The sequence below is a fragment of the Lactuca saligna genome, chromosome 4 (assembly GCF_052625555.1).
Source record: "Lactuca saligna cultivar CGN05327 chromosome 4, ASM5262555v1, whole genome shotgun sequence".
NCBI lineage: Eukaryota > Viridiplantae > Streptophyta > Magnoliopsida > Asterales > Asteraceae > Lactuca > Lactuca saligna.
The window spans coordinates 251,191,145-251,208,093 of NC_136420.1; the positions used below are offsets into that span (position 1 = coordinate 251,191,145).

Below are 16,949 nucleotides of genomic sequence, written 5' to 3' on the forward strand. Positions count from 1 at the left end.
TTCCAGCCAAACAAACCACACACGCTCGTTGGTGTTATGTGGTCAGAGAACGACTTGGTGAATGGTGGCGGTTCCACCGACATCAACAGTCGTAGTGGCGCCGGTGTTGAGGGAGACATAAGGGTGATGCGGCGCCGACAATAGAAGAATGGAAAGGTGGCAACTGTTTTTATCTTTAGGGTTAGGGTTTGTATGCGTTATATACCTAGCCATAGGAAACTTTACCCCATAATGACAGATATGGCCCTTCCCCCATAAGAATCTTTCCAAACAAGTCCTTAATTTACCATTTAAACCATGCCTTCTGAAATCCTTTGCAAATCAAGTCCCATACTTACCAAACACCCCTTGTCTTCTAAAAATATTTACAAAATAAATCCCGGAACTTATATTTTTAACCCCCAACTTTTAAAATATGTTAGTTAACTCCTCGAAACCAACACCTTGCTATATAACTATTGATTTTAGGGCTACTATTCATTCATTAATTTGTTTATTTATTTATTTAACAAACGGGGTGTTACAAGAATTTACCGTGAAGAAGGTATAGGTAGGTATGGAAGGTAGTATTAGGCCCGGACTACTGGAAGCACATGACATGTACCTAAGACAAGTGTAGATCTGGGGATTTTACGAGTACCTATGTGTTGTGAGTTTCCCACGAGTGTTTGTTGATTGTTTATATCTTGTGTTTCAGTTTGAGGATGGTAGTCACTCGTTTGGGATTAGGAGGTACTGGTTCTGGCTCTAGATCGGGTTCAGGTTTTGGCTCTGGCTCAGTACCGATTGATGAGAGGTTGCATGAGCTTATTGCGAGGTTACTCATGGTATTCTTAACGCTAACCCCGTTATCATCAATATCGTCAAGGATGGGATTTTGGAGCTCATGGAGGAGAAGCTCAGGTCTTTTCGATCTGAGATTGTTGCAGGGCAAGCTGGGGCGTGGAATCACTCATTCTGGGAGTTCAAGGTGTGTGGAGCGCCTGAGTTCTTTGGGGTTAAGGACCCCATCTATAGCCATCGATGGATCGTTGACATGGAGAATGCTCAGTGCACGAGCTTTTTCCCTAATGGGGAAAAGGTGGGATTCATATCCTGCTTACTAAGGGACAAAGCGTAGGACTGGGTGGGAGGAGGTTACTCGAGCGGTAAGGTAGGCGGCAGTAGTTATGATGACATGGGAGGACTTTGTTCAGAGGTTTAAGAGGTAATTTGCACCACCTATAGAGGTGCAACAGTTGGCGTGGGAATTTCAGGACCTTCGCCAAACTATAGAGACGGTGGCAGAAATTACCGCCAAATTCAGAGGAAAACTAGATATCATGATATGCTGAGGGATGATATTAGGGAGTTTGTGAGCTTCTCGGGGTGCATGACCCTGAATGACATGATCGAGAAGGCTCATAAGTGGGAAGTTGAGTTGGAGCTCCGGACGAAGCGGAAGCCAGAGCAAGTTCAGACAGCTGTGGGTCAGGCTAAGAGACCCAAGACCTCTGATACCCACTCCAGAGGCCAGTAGGGTCGGGGCTGTTACACCAAGTGCGGCAAGTCGCACAGTGGAGCATGTCGATCAGCAGGTTCAGGATGTTTCAGTTGTGGGCAGTCGGGTTACGTGAGCAAGGATTGTCCCAAGAGGGATCTGATTTTCTTTCATCGCAATCAGAACGACCATAAAAGGCCAATTGTCCGAGATTATCTGGGGGGGGGGGGGGGAGTGGTGGCGCCTGCACCAGCCACCTTGAGGATTACCGATAGCCACCATGGTAAGGCGGAGGCTCCTGTGGTGAAGACCAGGGTTTTTCAGTTGACCATCAATGAGGCTCGTGCAACGTCAGATTTGGTTACTGGTGTGTGTTCTAACCCTATCTTTTATTGCTTTCCTTGTTTATGCTTATGCTTATTATGATCTTGTATAGGGAACTTTTTGGTCAACGGTTTGTCTGCTCATATTTTGTTTGATTCGGGGGCTACCCGATCCTTTGTATCTCTTGTGCTCAAAAAGAAGTTTCGAGACACTGTAGGGACTTTGGATTGCCCTTTGGAGGTAGAGATTGCGGATGATCGTACCGTGAGTGCTTTGAGGGTTTTCTATGGGTGAGTACTAAATATGTTCAGTGAGAGGTTCCCTATTGATTTGGTGTCGATTACCTTGATAGGATCGAAGATTATCATCAGGATGGATTGGTTAGGCTCCAATGAGGTCGCGATTGATTGTGAGTGGCAATTGGTGAGAGTTTGAACCCTAAGTGTAGGAGAAATGGTTATTACCGGTTAGAGAGCTTCACATGGGTCAACTCTCTGTTTAACTGCGAGGGCTAGGAGATATCTGCATCAGGGTACTACCAAGTTTATAGCTTATGTTTCTAACACATGGGTTGAGGACATGACAAAGTTGAGCAGGGTATCCATTTTGCAGGATTTTCCTGATATTTTCCTTGAGGATTTTCTGGGTGTGCCTCCCGATAAGTAGTGTCACAACTAGCATTTTTAGCTAGGAAATTTTTTCCTCGTGTAAACATCAACTATTGTAAGACTTGTAATTTAAGTGGATATCATACTCTATGCTCAATCAAAATTATTCATTTAAATCCAAACTCCTGAGTGAAGTTCAAAACCTAATACAATATAACTCATATACTTAACTATGGGTCTGAAACCCTAAAAATCCCGGTTCAAACTCAGAATGGACTAGGATCCTCTTATTGGGCCTAGTGGACCAGTAAACCTTCTATTTGATGATTTTGGATCAATGAAACCCATTTGGGCTCTAGTTGGGCCCATATTTGTCAAACCATAACAATTGGGCCATGTTGGGCCTAAAATAACTCATTTATTCTTATGGACCTTTATGGGCAGTGAACCAATCTCTTGAATAATGATAGGCTGTAAACCCATCTTTTCATAGAGATGGTAAAAAAAACCGTACCCGATGGGTACCCGAAACCCTAACTCGAGTTGACCAGGTAAATCCCCGAGTTGACTGGGGACGGGGACGGGGATGGGTATTACCCGAATACAAAAAGCGGGGATGGGGATGGTTCTACATGTCGGGTACCCATACTCGTACCCAAAACCGGCCCCGATGGGTACCCGATATATATATATATATATATATATATATATATATATATATATATATATATATATATATATATATAGTGTTACTTATGTTTTTATTTTTAATAATGCATAAGCAAATGTTCAGTAGACAAAGTAAGGTTTTTTAACAATAAAATGTATAGTTTTGGGAATACTTTTTATGTCTGTTTTTTGCAAAAAATGATTTAATTTATAACCTTGAATGTTATTATTTGTGTTTGAAGACATTCGGTGATTATAGTGTTTTATATTAGTTCTGTTAGTTTTTGTTTTGTTGGTTAATATATAATTATGAGTTATTTTTCATAAAGTTCAAAATTTTGTAACGGGAAAAAATCTCCGATTACCCATTGGGGATCCCCGATACCCATTGGGGATGGGGATAGGGTCGGGTATGGGGATGGGGGTCGGGATTCGGGTATGGGGATGGGGAACACGAAACCCGGTATACCCGTACCCATTGCCATCTCTATCTTTTCATTGTAATTGGGCCGTAAACTAACTTCTTGGGCTTCATTGGACCGTGAACCCTCTTACCTTATCACCATTGGACCGTGAACCCTCATAAGGGCCTAATGGGCCGAAAACCATCAACTTGGGCCTTATAATATCGAAATTAAACAAGTATGGCCAAAAAATTTCTTCTTTCTTTTTTCCTTTCCCCCCTTTTTAGCCCGCGCATGTAAAAAAAAACAATTTAGCAAACGATAATTAAGAGTGCCACCTCATGTTTACAAGGTGGATTTCCATGCCATTATCCAACAAACCTCCTTACTAATCTCATGTTTCAATGCAACCATCACATCTCATCCTCTCCCACTCTTTCTTTCTTCTGATTCACAACTTAGGGCCAATCTCCCTCATCAAGATTATTCAAGCTCCATTTCACTTCTAAGCCTTCAAGAAATTCCCCCATTTCTTCCATAAACACGTGAGTAGGTGTGTGTGGTCAAGAAAGTCCCTTCAACTCACATACTAAGTAAGATACTTCATATTTAACTTGGATAAATCCATCTTATGTTTTGATCTTCATCAAAACATCACAAATCTTGTGTTTATAATCCTAGAGTCATCATATGTCGAGGATCTTCTCAAAAAGACTTCTAGGGCCGAGATCCTTCTCAATCTTCATCAAAGACCGAAAACAACAACCCAAAGTGAGTTCATACCTCCTATTTTCGGTTTTGGGGGAGAATACAAGTTGTTTTATGTAGATATATGTGTTTATGCATGTATGTGTGTGTTTTCATGTTATATGTTGTGTTTATGTTATGAAAACATGCTAGATCTCTTCTAATCTCAAAATACCTACTATACTTGGTGATGTTTGTAAACTAAACCATCTTATGTAACTTACTATGAGGTGGGAAAGATTAAACATGCTAAAAATGTTTGAAAAGTTACCAAAAATCGTGTAAAGGGGAGCATTTTTGACAAAATAAACAAAAAGTGAGGTTCTTATGTAACTCACGGTTTTGAGAGGACCAAAAGAGTCATTTTTAAATCAAAATGGATCTTTATGATATTCATGGCCAAAAGTGCAAATTTTCACAAATGGGCTTCTATATGGGCCTTCATGGTTTTAATGGGCCAAATATGCCAATTTTCACAAAAGATGGATCTTAATTATGCAACTTACGATTATTAGGGGTCAAAAAGGATTATTTTTGCTAAACATGGTTAGTTGCAATATTTGAGACCCTACAAGGACTAAAAATATCAACATTTTCATAAATGGGCCATATTTGGACTTCTTACGGCTTTAGGCCAAAAATATGTACTTTTGGACTTTTATGGGCTTAAATGTCATTTTCAACAAAGTTGTGCCAAAAATGTAAATTTTTTATAAGAGGGATTAAAAATGTGAATTTATTAAAATTCGGGCCAAAAAGATTTAATTATCTATAATGGGCCGAAAATGCACATGTTTATAAAGATCAAGCCAAAAATGATATTTTTGACAAAAGTGAGTTAATATTATTTTTACAAAAAGTGGCCATTTTATGTCATTTGGTAAATAATTGAACTAAAACAAGCAATAAAATAACAAACGGGCTAATTTCGACATTCTCATATTATTAGGCCTTAGTGACCCATCTATATGCTTGATAGGTCCTGAATACTCTTTACATGTTTTATTGGGCCTTATTGACCTATTTACATGCTCGAAGGATCTTGGATACTCTTTGCGTGCTTATTGGACCTATAAATATCATACATGTGAAATGGGCCTTAGTTGTCCTTTTACATGTATTTTGGGCCCAGGTTATATAATCTTATTTCTTATGAGCCTAGAAATGATTTACATGTTTAGTGGGCCTTAGCCTTTCACTTACATGTTCATTGGGCTTGGAATGTGCTTTATATGTTTCTCTTCGTGTAAATTCGATTAAGGATCTAGTAAGACATGTCGGTTGACACCTATTGAGTGTATGATCGTAGCCTGTAGTTTTTGGAGGAAGTTTCATGAGGATCTGCGAACTTAGTTGCATTTCAGTATAGCATACCACCCTCATATCGATGCCCAGAGCGAGCGAACGATCCAAACACTCAAGGATATGCTTCGGGCTTGTGTGTTGGATTTTGGAGGGAGTTGGGATACTTACCTTCCACTGGTCGAGTTCTCCTACTACAAGAATTATCATGCTAGTATTGACCGACCACCATTTGAGATGTTGTATGGGAGGAGGTGCAGGACCCCGATTTGTTGGGGCGAGGTTGGTCATCATGTCATAGGAAGTACTGAAGTGGTACTTAAGACCACATAATTGATTCAGCAGGTGCGCGACAGGTTGTGGGTCGCGCATAGTCGACAAAAGAGTTATGTTGATCGACGTCGTTCGAACCTTGAGTTTCAGGTGGGGGACTTGGTGCTGCTGAAGGTGTCACATTGGAAAGATGACATCCGGTTTTGAAAGTCGAGCAAGCTGCCCCCCCCCCCCCCGGTTTATTAGTCCTTTCAGGATTACTACCCGTGTGGAAAGGGTTGCATACCGACTGGATCTGTCTAACGATCTCATTCAGATCCATAACACTTTCCACGTGCCTCAGTTGAAGAAGTGTGTAACCGATGATTCAACAGTGATTTCGCTGGATGACATTCATGTTGCTAAGCGCCTAAAATACATGGAGAGGCCAGTTGCGATTCTCAACAGGAAAACTAAGACTCTGCCAAATAAGGTGGTGAAACTGGTGAAGGTGCAATGGTAGCACCGAAAGGGCTCTAAGTGGACGTAGGAGCCAGAGGACGTGATGAGGGAGCACTACCCAGATTTGTTTGCATCAACGGACTTCGAGGAAAAAGTCTAATTCAAGTGGGGGAGATTTATAACATTCGATTCCAGGTATTTTCCTATTTGGTTCTTGAAGTTTGAAATTTTTGCGAAAATGGACCCCCTTGTACGTTGGGCATATGTTTAGGTATGTTTAGTGTACATGTGCGCTTTTGGATCGGGGGTCTTAGCCACGTATGCTGAGTGTACGTGCTGTATGCAGGGTGTAAGTAGCCAAAGACTAAACCTTAAATTTGAGGACATGAACCTTATTTAAACAACATTATGGCCTTTGGACACTCATCCTCATCAGGCCCCACTGTTCATTATATCCCATCTAACCCTAGTTCACTCTCTTTGAGTGTTCTTGAGATTTGAAGTCATTATGTGGCATTTTAGTGTGCATTAAGAAGAAGGTACATGGAGACCAAGCGTTTGTTGAGGTTGGGCTTCTAGATCCAGAGTCTTCATCAACTTTGGAAGCTTTTGAAGGTAAAAATTTGTTACCTTGATTATTCATTTTGATTGTTAGAGTTTAGGGCTTGTTTATGAGTTTATTTGGTCCCATGGGTTCTTTTTGTGAGTTTGGGCAACTCCAGAAGTTAGAGGTGTTAGATCTCAGTCCCCTTTATGTTTTAGATGCATAAAAATGTCATCTTAATGGTTGATATGAGTCCATGCATGAGTTTAAGCCCTTAATGTGAGCTTTGTAGGACAAAAATGGATATTGGGCTCCATTCAGACATGCTAAGGCATAAAGTTGCCAACTTTATATCTTAGAACCCCTATAATGGTCGAGATCTGAAGTTGGATCAAATGGCTGTAAGGATTAAGCACCAAATGGCTTAAGGTGGCAAGCAGCTCAGATGCTGAGCATACCAAGGGGTACCCAGCGCATACTGGCATACGGACAAGTATGCCGAGCATACAGTGTGTACATCGAGCATACGCCTCTTAGTGGGCTTTTTGACTTCGGTTGGGCCTTAGCTAGTTTTTAGGAGGTTGGACTTGGGGTTTAAGACTACAGTTATGGTTTATAACCTATCTCCAATTAAGGTAATTTATGTATGTTCAGTGTGGGATCTTCCGGTTCAGTAGCTGAGCAGTTAGTTATTTATCAGCGGACTGAGGTGAGTTTTCTCACTGTATCAATGGGTCGAAGGCACCAAGGCCGACCCATTATTTGTGAAATAGGGTGTTAGCTATATTTGATATATGTGTATGAACGACCAGGATTTGGCCCGTGGCAACTGTATGAAAGATCAGGATATGGCCCTTGACATTTGTGTGAAAGACAGCGATTTGGCCCCTAGCAACTGTATGCAAGACCGAGATTAGGCTATCGGTAGGAAATTGCTTGTAAGACTATGGTTTGGCCCATAAAAATAGCTTATTTATGTTTAGTATGTGGTACTTTTGGAAAACTCACTAATCTTTTGCTTACAATTTATATTTGTGTTTTCAGGTACTAAGGGGAAGGGCCCGACATGATGGCGTAACATTCACTCCTCACTATTTTATGCACTTTTTATATTGTACTCTAATGATTTGGCATATTGTTATGCGATGGTTTTGGAACAATTTGATGATTGTAATTCTTGTTTTTAAAATAAAAAAATGTGTCCTGGTTTTTGGGTCGTTACAGGATTCATATGGAAGCCCAAATCGATCACATTCTTTAATCGTCGACTTATCAGTTCGTGTTTCTCTGTCATGTTGTCATTTTTGATATACGAGTCATCAATTAAACGTGTTTACTCCATATATGTTGGATTGATAAATCAAATTCATTTCTAGATCATTTGATATACATTGATTCAAGCTCTCAGATTAATCGACTGTATATTTCATTTTTTTCCTCGATTTTGTGTTGATACTTGGCATTAGAGATTTAATATGTTTTTCAATGAATATTTGAATTAATCTTCATGTTCGAATCCATTGGAAATAAGATTCACTGATTAGTGATAATTGATGATTATTCCACTTGGATCGATTTGGAAGAAAATTTGGGTATATGACTTGTGTTCTTATGATTAGTCGTTGAAGAACAAGCCATACTTAAGAACATATGAAGATGGAGTTGTTTATGGTTTAATTGGTGCGTTTGATCAGAAAGGTTGCATGGAGATGAATTTTGGTGTTTATGGACGATGGTTCAAGAATTCAGTCGAAGCTTATTACTTTTGCTATCGAATTCATTCATGTGATGAAACATCCCAAAAATACGGTCCAAAAATATCATTTTTAATTTATGAATAAAACCATAGTAACCCCAATCATCTCATAAAAACATAAGTGATAGTATCTCAAAACATCATATCAAAACACTATATCAAAATCACATGTCAAAACATCAGAGTAAATCATCCCATACTAAACGTTGTGGTGTGTGCAATGCAGTCATCCTGAGCTCTTCCCCTTACTAGCAGAAGTTCCTCAAACCAAAACTGAAAACTATAAGCACGAAACTTAGTGAGTCTTCCCAAACTACCACAAACCATACACATAATCACATAATCTCATATAACATACATTGGGCCCCTACCCTGCTACATTGAGCCCCGCCCGACATCGATCATAGCTCGGCATACATATGAGCATATATACTAATACACATAAACATAAGCATAATCACCTAATCATAGACATAAAGACATTCCTCGGGCCCCGCCCGACATCAAACCGAGATCCAGAAAGCATACAAACATTCCTCGGGAACCTCCCCGACATCGGACCGTAATCCGGAAACATACAGATACAAACACATACTAGAATCACAAAGACATCAATCATACAAACATTCATCAGGTACCGCCCCGACATCAGATCGAAACCCGGAAAACATATAAACCTACATCGGTCCCTTTCCGGCATCAAACCTTAGTCTGGAACATACTAACATACATAAACAGGCTGTCATTGATGCCTTCGACCCGTTCCTACATGAGAAAACTCACCTCAAATGTCAGGTGAAATAGTTGTACGTCTCTGATCCTGCAACCGACTCTACTCACATCCTATACAGAAACAACCCCTTAGATACCATTCCTTTCTCAAGACCCCTTCATAGGTCAACCTTGGTCAAAGTCACGGTCAAAGGCAAGGTTAGCGCTTGGTCAAAGTCAAAGTCAGCACTCCGAGTTAACTTAACTTGTCCAGTCATCCCCCTGACTTTGCCGAGTTCCCTAGCTATTCGTCGTCGTGATAAAGCGAGTCAACTCGTCGAGTCCCTCCTCAGACTCGTCGAGTTCTACCCTACTCAGAATCAGGACAAATCGACTCAACTCGCTGAGTTCCTCTATGGACTCGACGAGTTCCTCAGTCTGTTTGGTCCATCTTAATGGATTAAGCCCCTACTCTTCATATCTAAGCTTCATACTTCTTATATACACTGAAAATGTCTTTTTAAGGGTAAAGTTTCCAACTTTACCCGTTAATACCTTTACTTAATGGGTTTAGCTGAAACCCTAATTCTTTAGGAGCTAGATCTTTATCCTAAAGCCATCAATGCTCTAAACCAAGGCATATAAACTAAGATCTAGACCCTAGACACTACATGAATTCGTAAATCTTCCACCTTTCTCTCCATGCATGGCCTTTTGGAGCTTAAAAGGACAAAATGACATCCTATAGCTTGCATGGGGTTTCAATGGCCATAAATTTTTCACATTTATGCCATGAAATCCCTCCATGGTTCCAGATCTGATGGTATACTCATTTGGGACGTCCATATCCCAAACATCATGCTTCTTGGACCAAAAACCCAATAATATGATAATAAAGAGATCTAAGAATATACTAAGCAAGTTTGATACTTGCTTACCATAAAATGATGAGAATGAAGTGGAGTCTCTGGATCTACTAGCTTCTTCTTAAATCCCCAAGCTCATCCTTCCTTAACAAGCTTCAAAACACACCAAGTTTCACTACAAAATGGCTCACAAGCTCACAAATGCAATAAGGTTTCTGAATCTAGGGTTTGGGACTTGGAGGCTGGAAATGAGGTCAGCAAGTGGGGATTAGGATGCTTAAATAGGGTGCAAAACCCTGAAATTAGGGTTTCATTATGACAACCCTACTTGTCGAGTTGAGGCTCTCAACTCGTCGAGTAGGTTACTTAAAATCCTACGTCTCTTCTGATCTCTACTCGACGAGTTTGGGGCTCCCAAGTCATCGAGTTGCTCTACAAAAATGAATAAAATACAATTTAAATGCGTACCAGGAACCAGGCGTTACAGAAGGGGTAGGAAAGCACCCATATATGCTTGGCAGTATGTTTGTTTAGTATGTGGTATTTAGGGGTAACTCACTAAGCGTTGTGCTTATAGTTTTCCATTTATGTTTTAGGTACTTCCAGTTCGAAGGGGAAGGGCCCGACATGATCGCACCGCATCACCCTATGTTTTCCGCATATAGTAATTTTTTGAATTTGTACTCTGATAACATGTTACTACAATACTCTTTTGCCTATTTTGATATTAGTGTTGTGTGATTTGAATGAAACTAAAAACAAAATTTTATCCGTATTTTTGGGTCGTTACAATTTAAGATTTTGAAAGCTCTATTATACTCTTTAACTTCTACAACCTTTTGCATTATCTTTAGTCTCACTCCATCCTTTGCCTTTTTCCCGATTTCACTTTTCCATGAGCTTGCCTATCTTTACTGTTCCGCTTTTAGAGTCACTAAATTTGTACATTTTGACTGACACATACTCCTAATCTTTCTTATCATGCTTCTTTTTTTTTTTTCTTTTTCTTCCATCGTCTTTTCATAGCTTTGTACCTTTTGAAGGCTTCGTATTCTTCCATTTCCTATGTTTCAATCATGAAATCTTTTTTTACTTCCTTCGACCTGCACTTATGGGACAGAAGGTCTTCCTACATCTTTATTTCTTACCACCATTTTTATTTGTGGTGTTCCCACACGAGGTTCTAGAGTTTGCGTCCTTGGAATTAGACTGGTGTCGTTGATCGGATCGCTATCAGTGACCATTTGTTGCATGGTCCTGCGGATAGCACCACACGACGAATCTCAGTTTTTTCTGATCTCTTTGAGAAGGTCGGGCCTGACTGATGAATAGAGAATCGAAGGTCCGTACCTGAAAAACAACACAACCAGTCAGATGCTCACCGGGGACGACCCTGGGAGAACACTCCGATGGTTACGTCAATTAATGATCTTAATTCAAATTCGAGTGATGAGTGTAAGAGCTATCGAATTTGCATACATGTTCATTCTTCCTTAAGAATCCTTTTTTCCGTCTTTCATCGGGAATTGTTACCTTGTCTGGACGAACTGACTTTGATCTAATTGTCATTAATGTTCTAGCTACCGCAAGTACCGAACATCGTACTTAGGTAGAGTCATTACTCATATATGATGGATCCTAGATATTGTAGTCATCTTTAACGGTAGATACAACTTCGGCTCGATCGTTGTTTAGGCTCGATGTATCAACACACCATTCCTTATTGACAGGTTCAACTCTTCTCTATTTAGGTTCGATGAATGCGTTATTTTGAGGGTTCAGTCAGGGAGCTTAATTAACCAATCAAGTATATATCTCATTAAGTATCTTGTTTATTTAAGTACTTTTTATTTTTATTTTTATGTATTACACTTCGATTCCCCTTAAGTTCGACAGCCATAATTACTTCAACTACTACTATTCCTAATCAGGTACACTGCTTGGTGCTAGTAATCAGTTTAGTCTGTTAGGATTTATAAATTTAAAACTAAGATTTGTAGTTTGAATCAGGTTTATTTTATTAGATTATTTTCTGCACATCAAAATTCTTAGCACAATTTTGTTCACTAATCAATTACTTCCTCGATAAAAAGTGTTCCTCACTCATCCACTATCCCTATAGCTTGAAAGTACACTGCCCACTATAGTACCTAACTAAAAGTAAAGTATTTTGGTATTATTCTTCTTGTAACATATATGATAACCATTTGCAACAATACAATTATAAATCATGTGTTTAATTTGCTTAGGATTTCAAATCTCATCCCTAATCTGCTTAGAGTTTGACATATTGGTTCACTCTCCCATACTTTATCATAAACTTCGTCTTCTACAACATTTCGTTATTCTTGTTTTCTTAGGTTGGGTTGTTTTTTTTAACGACTGGTTAGTAGTTAGTAGTCAGTAGTCAGTATCCCCAAGTTAGTAGAATTTGTCTATGCCCATATTAGAACCCGGAGCCTCCAATTTAAACAGCAAAACCTATACTAAGTAGACTAGTCCCACATTGACGGATTAGGTTATTGATTGAGTTCTTCTTTCATAACAAAGTTTACTAAAAAATGAGTCATTGTTATACCTGCCCATACAAGTTGTTTCATTATTTACTTCAACATCAAGAGAGAAAAAAAATCCAAGCTCGTGTCTTCATAATCATCACTCACAACACTAGATTGATCTTCATATGGACTTGCAAAAATATAAGTTTGGTTGTCTTCTTCATAAAACCATTTTTCTAAATCTGCCCAAAAAATGGTCCGTATACATAGTAATGTTGCATCCCTCACCACTATACCTAATCACGATAAAATCAGCATAATCAAGTTGATTTTTAATTAATCATAAGCCTTTTCTCAAACAAATATTAGGCATACAATAATAAAACTTTGACCAGATGTGTTAACCTTTCAAGAAAAAGGTAAGCATTCATTGAAATTCATACCGAGGAAGTCCAGAAGATGCTTCCTGTCTTCAACATACGCAAAAGGTTACCGAACAAATACTCCTTGGTGGTAAAATTCTACTTGTAGGTACAAGGACGTCAACATTATACCTAGAATCTGTTGTTCTTATTCTTCAACTTTAAGCACGCACCAAAAGGATCGAGAGGAATTTTTTCTTTTAATAATGTTGACAAGCAGTTCAATTGAAATGTTAATTAATAAACGTGACTACTCAACAAAAACAAAAACAAGCCAACTAAGATGCCACATATATAAAGATTAACATATTTTTCCTTTTGTTTTCTTCATACAATCGTACTAATGTTTTTAACACATAAATACCACGTTTAAGGACCCACCAAAACGACATTAACACTTTATACTTTGTGGGATAGAAACCGAACAAACCTACTTACAAGTTACAAATATTTTGGGCGGTATTTGTTAGAGATCGGTGTCCTTATCCAACGACGGTTCCTAAAGGATATGCCCGACGTGTGGCCGGTAACCAACGCCTCCACTTTCACTTCATTTCCAATCGCACTGCAACCATTTTTGCTCCCATGACTAGTCTCAGTATCAGGATGGCTAGTCTCGCCATTAACACCAGAAGAATCATACCTTCCCTCTCACCCAAACCCATCACAATCCCATCTTTTTTCACAAAATCACCAACAGACCTCTCCAAAATCCTCACACTTCCACCCAATTCGGTTTCCGAAAGCTCGGTTTCGTTACCCGTGGGAGCCCTTGACGACGACGACGACGACGACGAAGATGATGATCCAACTGCAGAATTGAGTTATCTTGACCCCGAAACTGATCCAGAGAGCATTACTGAATGGGAATTGGATTTTTGCTCCAGACCTATTCTCGATATCAGAGGGAAGAAGATTTGGGAGCTTGTTGCTTGTGATAGCTCTTTGTCCCTTCAGTATACCAAATACTTTCCTAATAATGTTATTAACAGTATCACTTTGAAGGATGCAATTGTGTCCATTTGTGATGAATTGGATGTGCCTTTGCCAGATAGAATCAGATTCTTCAGGTCAGTCTTTCATGGTTGTTTATTTTGACTTTTACTTTGATTCAAAGATAGATAGGCCGAATAACTGGTTCCTTTATGATTTTTGTAGGTCACAAATGCAGACAATCATTACTAAAGCCTGCAAAGAGCTTGGTATAAAGCCAATTCCTAGCAAACGGGTGTGTGCCATATACTTTGCTTTATAATCTGCTTTTCTCAAGTAATCTATTCATTTGCCGAAGTGTTTAGTTCATCATATAGTGTTATGGTATATACTTCTTAAGTAGTTAATCTAATTCTTAGCTATTTATCTTTCTGCCAAAGAATTGTAAGCATTAGGAAGTTGTTTACAAAAATATCATAAATCTGTCATCATGATATGACATCTTTATTGCATTTGAGGACCCTATTTTGTTCATGGGAAGAAATAAGTTCCTAGAATTTTCAAACAAGGGGTCCGGGATTTGCCTGCTAGGTGGGATTTATCCCCATACCAAAACCAAGTATAATTTTGTTATGAGTTATGACCTTTGATAGTTTGATATGTTATTCTGTCCTCACTAGCAATAAAACCTGCATTTTTGTTTGAAACTGTGTCATTTCCTTTTAGAGCTAAATGCAAGAAATAGCATTTATTTATGTATTATAGCATCCTACTTTCATTTCTTTCTATTAGACCATAGTACTTCCAAAATTTGAAGGCATTATTGTACTTTGAAAACTCTACCCAATTATATTTATAGCATTATACTTTAAAATGTCTACTCATTTGTAGCAGTGAATATTGTTTTGTATTTGGATGAAATTGCTATACAGTGTTGTAATAATAGGAAGAAATGAAAGTAAGATGTTATAATTAATAAATCATTAAAAGCACGTAGCTATTTCTGGCATTCAATCCTTCCTTTTAAATGCAAACTTGATATGCCAAAGTTTGACATCTTTCAGGTTATTTATTTTATTTCAGTGTTTGTCTCTCCTTCTTTGGCTTGAAGAACGCTATGAAACTGTATATACTCGACACCCGGGTTTCCAGAAAGGATCAAAGCCACTCCTTGCACTTGATAACCCTTTTCCTATGGATCTTCCTGATAGCTTGTATGGAGAAAAATGGGCATTTGTTCAGTTACCTTTTTCAGGTATATAATATAATATTCACATAATTTCTGGTAAAGCTTATTGGTATTGATTCTATTGTTCCATTTTTCAAATGTTAGGAAGGGTTAAATGCAAGAAATAGCAACATCCTACTATCATCTCTTCTTGTAATTAGGTAGATTTTTCAAAGTACAACGCCTTTATAAGATTTTTTTTTGAAAGTACAATGATGTGTTAGAAAGAAACAGAAGTAGGATGCTGTATACACAAGTACACTGTTATTTCGTGCATTTTTCCTTTCTAGAAAAAAAAGGAAATTGTAAAGTGGAATCTATTTTGAAAAATCTACCAATCATAACAATATCATCAAAATACAAAACAATCTTCATTGCTATAAGTACCGGGTAAAGTTTTCTGAGTATAACGTCCTCATAAGAAAAAAATAAATTGAAAATAGAATCCCATAATTGGATAGCACTTTGAAAGCGCAATGTTGTAATAGAAAGAAAAATAAGTAGGATGTTATATATATAATACACTAAGAAATCAAACTACGTTGTTACTTCTTGCATTTTGTTTTCCTAGGAAAAAAAAAGCAAGTTGTATGGTGGAATTCCATATTATGGTATTGATTATATTATGATTCCATTTTTCAGATGTTAAGAAGGAGCTGGAAACACTAGAAAAATCATTTAACTTTGGTGCAACTCTTGATTTGGATCTTTTGGGGATAGAAATAGATGACGAGACATTAATTCCTGGCCTTGCAGTGGCATCTTCACGTGCTAGACCATTAGCAGGTTGGTAACTTTTTTTTTTTTTCGTTGCAAAAGCTCTTTATTTTGACTTTTGAGGTCAACAGGACTACATTTTGACTTCAAAACATGAAAAAGTTTATTAATAATATTAGGAAAAAACAATACAATGGTATTGCATGTATAGCAAAATCCGTAATAATCTACTTTCAACTTCCTTTTTTCCTAATACAACATCGTACATTGAAGAATCTTGTAAATTCTTTTATTATAGCATTTACATCCAAATATAGAAACAATTTGCACTTCTATAATTGGATAGATCGATCAGAGTACAATGGCCTAATAAGAAAAGAAGAAAATGTAAAGTGCAATGCTATAATCGGAAGAATGCGTTAAAAAAAATGAGGGTACAATGGTTTAATAGAAAGAAAGGAAAGTAGGATGCTATAATACAAAATGAAATGAAAGTATTTAACTCTATAGATTATATGTGGGTGGGTTGCAGCTTGGATGAATGGGTTAGAAGTGTGTTCAATCGAAGCGGACTTGGCTCGTGGTGATTTGGTTCTAGCGGTTGGGATTTCAACACGTTATGTTTATGCCTCGTATAAGAGATCACCCGAGACTACAGGTGAAGCTGAAGCTTGGGAAGCTGCAAAGAAGACAAGTGGGGGATTACATTTCCTAGCAATTCAAGATAATTTGGATTCCGATGATTGTGTAGGATTTTGGCTGTTACTGGATTTGCCACCATCACCCGTGTGAAATATGATGCTTCATTTCTTTGTTTTTAAGCAGAACCTCATTATTATTTTTTCCCTGTTGTCTACTATTATACATAGAGAATGAGCATGAATTAGGTGTTGCTTCTTTTTTACTTAATGGACTTAATAGGGATATGACTTGATTCGATAAATTGTATATGAGTGTTTCTTTTTGATTTAATGTATAAATAATCACTCATTCGAGAAAATTAGGAAAAAATAGGTTTTCCCATGA

General features: G+C 38.2%; 1 protein-coding gene across 1 annotated transcript; it reads left to right on the plus strand.

Annotated features, from left to right (window-relative positions):
• The first annotated feature begins 13,478 nt into the window (after positions 1-13,478).
• Positions 13,479-16,949, plus strand: ATAB2 (RNA binding protein). The gene is made up of 5 exons (XM_078992128.1): positions 13,479-14,115; positions 14,204-14,273; positions 15,062-15,233; positions 15,849-15,992; positions 16,456-16,949. The coding sequence occupies exons 1-5, from the start codon at positions 13,631-13,633 to the stop codon at positions 16,713-16,715; spliced, it is 1,131 nt and encodes a 376-aa protein (XP_078848254.1). The 5' UTR covers positions 13,479-13,630; the 3' UTR covers positions 16,716-16,949.

Coding starts and splice junctions, on each gene's coding strand:
- ATAB2 (XM_078992128.1), top strand. CDS start 13,631: ATGACTAGTCTCAGTATCAGGATGGCTAGTCTCGCCATTAACACCAGA. Junction 15,234..15,848: donor TGTTCAGTTACCTTTTTCAG/GTATATAATATA, acceptor TCCATTTTTCAG/ATGTTAAGAAGGAGCTGGAA. Junction 15,993..16,455: donor ACGTGCTAGACCATTAGCAG/GTTGGTAACTTT, acceptor GGTGGGTTGCAG/CTTGGATGAATGGGTTAGAA.